At 39.5% G+C, this 8,259-nt stretch overlaps 1 protein-coding gene across 1 annotated transcript in view; it reads left to right on the top strand.

The window, feature by feature from the left end:
* Positions 1–942: 942 nt before the first annotated feature.
* LOC114923177 (zinc finger protein OZF-like) overlaps positions 943–8,259 on the top strand; it is a gene marked incomplete at its 3' end in the record, with an annotated part of 15,066 nt that continues 7,749 nt past the window's right edge. Inside the window, exons 1-2 of the mRNA XM_029285798.1 lie at positions 943–1,070; positions 1,213–2,404. Coding sequence (XP_029141631.1) covers positions 943–1,070; positions 1,213–2,404 — 1,320 coding nt within the window. The remainder of the gene's footprint in view (positions 1,071–1,212; positions 2,405–8,259) is intronic.

The raw sequence follows: 8,259 nt of genomic DNA, 5'->3' as shown, positions 1-8,259 counted from the left end.
TTTTGATGTTTGCTTTTTCATAGTAATACATGGATGTTTTTTTTGCTGTTTTCACAGGTTCTGCAGCAATTGAAGACTGAAATAAACAAAGATCTACATCCATAAATTTATAGGTGGAGGTATGCATGTATCTATGTAAACCTAAGTATTTTCAGGTATTTTAATAACAATTTTTAATGATAATAATTTGTGATTTACCAAAGCCAATGAGGATTTCATGATCTGAAATATGAGTGGATATTTGTACTTGGATTTTGCTAGTCTTCCGTGTGCCTAATGAATCATAATGAATGTTAGAAGTTAAACTAGCATTTTGATGTTTGCTTTTTCATAGTAATACATGGATGGTTTTTTTGCTCTTTTCACAGGTTCTGCAGCAATTTTTTAAACGACAATGAAACTAACCCATTAATGTGAATCTTATAGACAAAGAGGATGCCAAGAAGAGCACTCTGGACAACAGACAATGAGAAGCAGCATTAAAATGCAAAACAAGCCATCAAACAAAATCTTTTCCTCTCCTTCCAGAAAGTGCTAAAACTCTTCTGTTTCCTCAGCTAATAGAGATAAGGGAGAGAATAACAAGAACAGAATTTTCAGGTAGAAAAAATAGAATATGTGGAACTCAAGGACATATTGCATAAAAAGGTAAAATGATATAATTACCAAATTCAGAAAAAGGGGGAAATAGCTGGACGTCAGTGGGAAGGAAAAGGTCCCTTGGATAGCTAAAGGCATTAATGAAAGACTTCGAGGAAGGAAAGAGTGTCTTGAAATCAAAGCACCACCAGATAAGGGATCAGAAATATTTTTCACCTCCTCATCAGAATATCAGTGTTGGGCAAAAAAAAAGCCACAGGCTGCCTATTTTGGCAAAAAAACAGATTGCAGATCCCATCTGATTTACGCATAGATCAATCCACCTCATGAAAGGCCATAAAAATGCTTGGAGTGCAGCAAAAGCTTTACCCAGAACAGCAGTCCCATGATTCATATAACGACCGATGCAGGAGGAACCGCTCTACCAGTGCTCCCAATGTGGTAAAAGATTTAGCATACAAACCAATCTGGTGAGACACAAGAGAACTCGCACTGGGGAGAAACTCTTTAAATGACCTGTTTGTAGGAAAATTTTCACTTGGAATTCTGGCCTGGTGATACACCAGAGGATTCACATTGGAGAAAAAACATATGACTGTATTGTGTGAAAAGTTTCAGTCAGAATTCCAAGCTGCTGATACGCCAGAGGCGTCAAACAGGAGTAAAAACATATGAGTGTCTGGATTGTGAGAAGAAATTCAGTCACAAATCCCACCTGGTGAAACACCAGACAACGCACATGGAAGAGAAACCATATGAGTTTTCAGATTGTCAGAATTCCAAGCTGGTGAGACACGAGAGGGCTCACATGGGAGAGAACCCATATGAATGTCTGGATTGTAGGAAAAGTTTCAGTCAGAATTCCAAGCTGGTGAGACACCAGAGGATTCACATGGGAGAGAAACCGCATGAGTGTCCAGATTGTGGGAAAAGTTTCAATTGGAATTCGGAACTTGTGGTACACCAGAGGATTCACAGAGGAGAGAAACCATATAAGTGTTCTGATTGTGGGAAAACTTTCAGTCACAATTCCACCCTGGTGATACACAAGAGGACTCACACGGGAGAAAAACCATATGAATGTCCAGATTGTGGGAAAAGTTTCAGTCAGAATTACAACCTGGTGATACACCAGAGGAATCACACGGGAGAGAAACCATATAAGTGTTCTGATTGCGGGAAAGGTTTCCATCGAAATCCCGACTTGGTGATACACAAGAGGACACACACAAGAGAAAAACCATATGAGTGTCCGGATTGTGGGAAAAGTTTCAGTCACAATTCCACCCTGGTGATACACAAGAAGACTCACACGGGAGAAAAACCATATGAATGTCCGGATTGTGGGAAAAGTTTCAGTCACAATTCCAACCTGGTGATACACCAGAGGAATCACACGGGAGAGAAACTGCATGAGTGTCCAGATTGTGGGAAAAGTTTCAATTGGAATTCGGAACTTGTGGTACACCAGAGGATTCACACAGGAGAGAAGCCATATAAGTGTCCTGATTGTGGGAAAGACTTCCATCGAAATTCTGACTTGGTGATACACAAGAGAACACACACAGGCGAAAAACCATATGAGTGTCCAGATTGTGGAAAAAGTTTCAGTCACAATTCCAATCTGGTGATACACGTGAGAACTCACACAGGGGAAAAACCGTATGAGTGTTCGGATTGTGGAAAAAGTTTCAGTCACAATTCTAGCCTGGTAAAACACATGAGAACTCACACAGGGGAAAAACCGTATGAGTGTCCGGATTGTGGGAAAGATTTCAGTACTAGATCTAGCCTTATAAATCATGTAAGGTTACACATAGGGGAGTAACCATTCAAATACCCAGATTGTGGACAGTTTTTGACACAAAATTCCTCCCTTATCACAAATTCCACATGAGGAATTAACACATGATCTGTGCAGAGGAATATTGAATTTCGTTTCTTGTCTCTTATTGGAAGCTCTGCTGAGAAATAATTTAATTTCTTGCATGATTTTTTTTAGTCAAGCATGTCTTACTATTAAACGTGAGGGAGGAGATCTGGACTTCCTTTCGCCCACTGTGGTCGTTCCCTTTCATGGTGTCGAGGGGAACTGCTGTGCTGGGCCAGAGAAAGCGAGCTTAGATCTGTATTAGGTATGTTTGCCATCTTGAGTTATGTCTACATATAATAAATGTGGGGTTTGTATCTTTATTTAGTAAGAAAATGTATATGGCAGCCCAACTCATGGTGACTCCACATGATTTACAGCAATAAAACCTTAATACAAAAACCAATAAATACCACATATTGAAAGGCAAAATGCAAAGCCTCCTCATTTAACAGGTACTTGATCTGCAACTACAAGGTATTTCTAACAAGGTTGATGGTATTTTGATGGTCTGGGAATTTCGAAAAGCTGATTCTTGCTTTTGTCCAAAAAGTTAACCAGGCTTCTGGCCTAATACAACATATGTGCGGGCAGAATGTGAAAACAACGTTTAATATGGCACAGTACTTGAGTAAAATGGTTTGGCTGAGATCAGCATATGTGGGACTGATTGGGGTAGATTTTAGGAGTGATACTGAAATATAATTCTATTCTTATTTCACTTATCAACGTATCAAATTGTTTTTTTTTCAATATAAAATTTTATTGTTTTTATCATAAAAAAAAAAGAAATACATCACAGATATTACACAATGTTATATCCCATCCCCCCACCCCCCGGACTTCCCAAACCAAACCTATTCAAATATTCAAATACAAGTAAACAAATATTAATATCTCTAACTCTAAACTTAAACAATCCATCTCCTCCGTGTTAATAAAAATTATTCATTTAATTAGTTCTTCAAATACCCAAAATCTTTACCATTTCAGCAATATAGTTTAACACCATCCCTTACTTATACAAAAAAAGAAAAGAAAAAAAAATTCCCATCTTCCATAAAGTTAACAAGTTAATTCTGTCATTTCATGAAGCTACANGCCGTTCCCTCACTGTTTCCAGGATGGCTTCGCGGGCCACATAAAACCACTTCGCGGGCCGCATCCAGCCCTCGGGCCTTGTGTTTGACATGTCTGAGGTAGATGTTAGAAAGCAGCCGTGTTTTACCAAAAATTATTTTTTTGTTTTGGATGATCCCAATTAAGTTTTTGGATCAAAAATTAAAGGAAATACAGAGATTGCTGGAGGTGTATTGCAATGGAGGCAAGAGAGCAAGAATAAGCAAAGCTTTATGGTATGAACCATTAAAAAAGGGTGGGCTGGGTCTTCCAAATGTTTAGAAATTACTGGGTAGCTAATCAATTAAGGGTGGTCCCAGATATTATAGCAGATAGAGATTTATTATGGAGTGATATAGAACTGAATGAATTAAGGGAAATAGGCGATTCTATAGAAACATATTGGTTTTAAAAAGATATTAAAAATTGTTAAGAATTCAAAATCCCTTTTTAAAAAAACTTGATAGAATTATGGAATAAATGGAGATATCGGTTAATGCCAGGAATTTCTCCTTTAACACCAGTAGTAGAAATGGAGAAATTCCCTAAGATTGAATTGAAAGTGTCAGAATCCAATTATATTTCATTTCTAGCTACGTACTCTGAAAAAAAACACCATTTCTTACTCTCTGTGGATTCTGTCATACTACGAAAGGGGAGGAGGAAGCAAGGGGGTTTTATGACTCTCACTTCATTTTTAAACTACAAAGGACTGGATGTTGATTTTCATCAAGAGGACTGACCATAACAATATGGCCATCGCCTTTCATCTACTCTCTCTCTCTGAAGTCTCCCTTTTGCCGGCAGTGAGGGAAAAGGGGTGGAACAATGTAACGCTTGGGATCTGGGAAAAGAGAGGATGAGTGATCGTCACCCGGAAGGACTGTGGGGTGGGGGCTGCTTGGGAACAGTTAAAACATTGAATGGTAGGGATTGATCCCTCAGATCCTGTCTAGAACGCCTGCAATCATTTTCTCTTAATAAAGATGCCTGTTGGAAGAGATATTCCAAGAGTTCTGTCTTCTTAAGATGTAAAGTGGGGTGGGTCCTTACAGAAAGATTGGATTAGTAAATTTTTAAAAAATCAGATATATATATAAATGGGAAGATTGGAAGAACAAGATAAAGAATATACTACAATTAAAGAATGTTTTATCAGATACTAAATTAAATTGGTTGAATTTAATACAGTTAGAGAAATGGATAAAAATGGAAGAAAAATGTGAAGTGAAAGATAGACAGTTAACAAAATTTGAAATGATTATAAATGAAAGTGAGGAAAATGAAGAATATATAGGTAAAGGAAGAATTGGGAAAATATACAGAATATTAACTGAACAAGAAGATCAGGCAAAAGGTTTAAAATTAATCTGGGAAACAGATTGAGGAGAAATAAATGATAAAGATTGGAAAAATATTTGGAATAGAAGAGTATATAAGAATATGTCAGTTAGAGTTAAGGAAAATGGATATAGAGTGATATGGAGGTGGTACCTAACACCACGTAAATTAAATCAAATAGATGTTAAATATACAAATATTTGCTGGAGGTGCGAGAAAGAGATTGGAACATATAAACGTATGTGGTGGGATAGCGCACAAAAGATATGGGACATGGTGGTTAGGGAAATTACAGAACTTTTGAAGGTAAATTTAGATATGTCACTGAGGATTGTGTTACTGTTACTGGTGGAAAAACAAGATATAAATGAAGCAAAAAGAATTGATGGTAAATTTGATAATGGCAGCTAGATTAGTGATGGTTAAATATTGGAGACGGAATTGGGTTATTCAAAGAAATGAGTGGTGTAATGAAATATGGAATATGGCAATAAATGATAAATTAACAACAGAAATTAAATTTAAAAAGGGATGATTAAAGTAAATAATTATAATGAAAAATGGGATGATTTTATAAAAACAGTCTTGGTGGAAGGCAAAGGGAATAAACCTGCTCAAGAATAGATGCTGTTTTGGAGGGGAGAAGGGCACAATTGAAATATATTGTATATTGTTAGTTGTTATATGACAGTGGTGGCGAACCTATGGCACGGGTGCCAGAGGCGGCACTCAGAGCCCTCTCTGTGGGCACGTGCGCCCCACTCCTAGGCCTTCAGCTGGGTTTTATAAAACCTTTTCGCTTTAGGCCTCCGCCACGGTGTGCAAAAAAAAAAAAAGGTTCAATCAATCAGTCAATTTTAACTTCTCACAGGAAAAAAAAGATCTTGCAAAGTTGGAATTGATTGATTGAACTTTTTAGTCCCACCCAGTCTGCCGTTACCACCGCAGCCACGCCCACCCAATTGGCCACACCCACCCAATTGGCCACACCCACCCGGCACCTGACGATGCATAAGTGGGTTTTGGGTTGCAGTTTGGGCACTCGGTCTCTAAAAGGTTCGCCATCACTGTTATATGAGAATAAATATAGGTAATAAAAATAGTCTCCGGGGGGGTGGGTGCACTGTAGTATTTGTACCTTTTTATACTGTTTTTTTATTTAGATTTATATGTGTTATGTTTGTATTATTTGTATTTGAATAAAATAAAATTTATAAAAAAAATTAAGAAAAAAAGAAAGAGAGCAGCAGTGTAAGGCTTTTTCTCCCGGGGCCTCCCGAATTGCGAGAGGCCCGACTCACTCCACACCGAGTGGAACCAGTGTGGGGAAAAGAGCTTATTGTTTTTACAGAACTATGAGAAGACATACTAGCCTCTGAAGCAAATAAATTGTATATATTTTAATCTCATGAGCCTAGCCTGAAGTTTGAGAATTGTATCGAGGAAGGTCTCTGCTACGCTGAAAACCAGTCCTAACCAGAATTTACTGATATGATAGCAACTTTAGAGAAAACCCCTAGGAACTAAGAGCCATAAAAGGTAATTTGTAAATAAGGGCCAAGGGCGATAGAATTAGGGGAATGGGAGAAGTAATTGGGGGCGGAGATAATATATTCACTTTAGAAGCTCTGCTTAGGTTGTGATGACATGATTACAGCATGATTACTAAGCCAACGAAGAGGAGGTGGGAGGTAAATTTGTAATGGCAATGGGGGAATATAAAGAACAAATATTGCAGATTTGGGGTGTGTCCACTGTGTGCTTGCATGCACAAAAAGCAACACCCCCCCCTTGCAAAGGAGTACAAATAAATTACCATCATTTTCTCTTGGAACTTTTGGCTTCTGATTGTTTATTTCAACTAGATAACGGATCCTACACCAGCCATGGAGACAGAAGTCTCCAAAGTCTGTTCAGAAGAATATCATGGTCGATGATACAGTACTGAAACCTGATGAGAGGTCTAGGAGGGACATAATGGTTGCACCCCGTCTATCCCGAGGCCTCCAAAAATCCATGAGAGTTGCAACCAATGCCGGTTTGGTGATGTGTCCCGGCCTGAACCCAGACTGAGAAGGGCCCAGGTGTCTTTCTCCTGCACAGCCCTTTCTCCGGGTGGCAAAGTCAGAGCTGCAGGCAGAGGGCGAGTTGAAGTTCCAGGCTGCCAACCTCTCATTGTCCTATTCAGCTGCATCAGGTGGATGGTGAGTTTAGGACAGGTCAGAGGAGAAGCCAGGAGGAAGTCAGAACTGCAGGCAGAGGGCGAGTTGAAGTTCCAGGCTGCCAGGCTTACACCCCCCCCCCCTATTCAGCTCCACTGAGAAAAGATCTCAATCTGCAGCAATGCCTTGAACTCCTCTGCCAGGAAAACCTTTCATGATTTTATTATGCACAACAAATTGCTGTTGAAGGTATGAAGCTGGCCAGGATGCCAACTGTCCAGAAGGGGGGAAATGACTCTTCCAGCCCTCTCCTGAGCTTGGAAAAGAAATATGGGTAGTTCTCAGGTTGTGAGAGAATGGGAGGGAGGGAGGTTGAGCTGGAACAAATTATAACGATAGAGGATTGGACTGCTAGAGCGGCTTTTTGGGGGAAAGGGCAGAGGAACCTCCTCTTCCGGCTCACTTATGGGAGGAGGATGGCGTCACTGGTGCTTCTTCCGCTGTCTCGTGGGTCGAAGCGGCTCCCGGGAGGTGAGTGGAGGGCAGGTCGGAGGAGAAGCCGGGAGCAAGTCGGGCTGTTTCTTTTCCTCCACGGCGTGGAAGCAGCGAAGGGACGAGGCTGAAACGTGTCGGCTGATGCTGCAAATTCTTTCTCCAAATGTTATTCCTCTGGTACTGCACGGTTTAAACTGCTTTCTGCTGGGAGATTTGGGAGATTTCAAGAAATCTTTATACATTGTTCATATTTCTTAACCACCCATCTCCTTCAGCCTTCGCCTAACACGATTCGTTGTGATTTTATTGACATGTTGTTTTCCTGGCAAGTGAGGAGTTTCATGGGCAAAAGGGATGCTTTAAATCTGGCGTTGGCTTTGGGCACCATTTCATCTGTTAGTGTCCCCACCTTTCTAAACATAGATCAAACAAATTGAGTGAATCCACTTCTGAAACCTTTTGAAGACTGAAATAAACAAAGATCTACATCCATAAATTTATAGGTGGAGGTAAACCTAAGTATTTTCAGGTATTTTAATAACAATTTGCAATGATAATCATTTGTGATTTACTCAAGCCAATGAGAATTTCATGATCTGAAATATGAGTGGATATTTGTACCTGGATATTGCTAGTCTTCTATGAAGACTAATGAATCATAATGAATGTTAG

The sequence above is a fragment of the Protobothrops mucrosquamatus genome, unplaced genomic scaffold (genome assembly GCF_001527695.2).
Source record: "Protobothrops mucrosquamatus isolate PMUCROS unplaced genomic scaffold, P.Mucros_1.0 scaffold_187, whole genome shotgun sequence".
Lineage (NCBI taxonomy): Eukaryota > Metazoa > Chordata > Lepidosauria > Squamata > Viperidae > Protobothrops > Protobothrops mucrosquamatus.
Note: the sequence above shows the minus strand (reverse complement) of the source record. Positions and strands in the feature narration are given on the sequence as shown.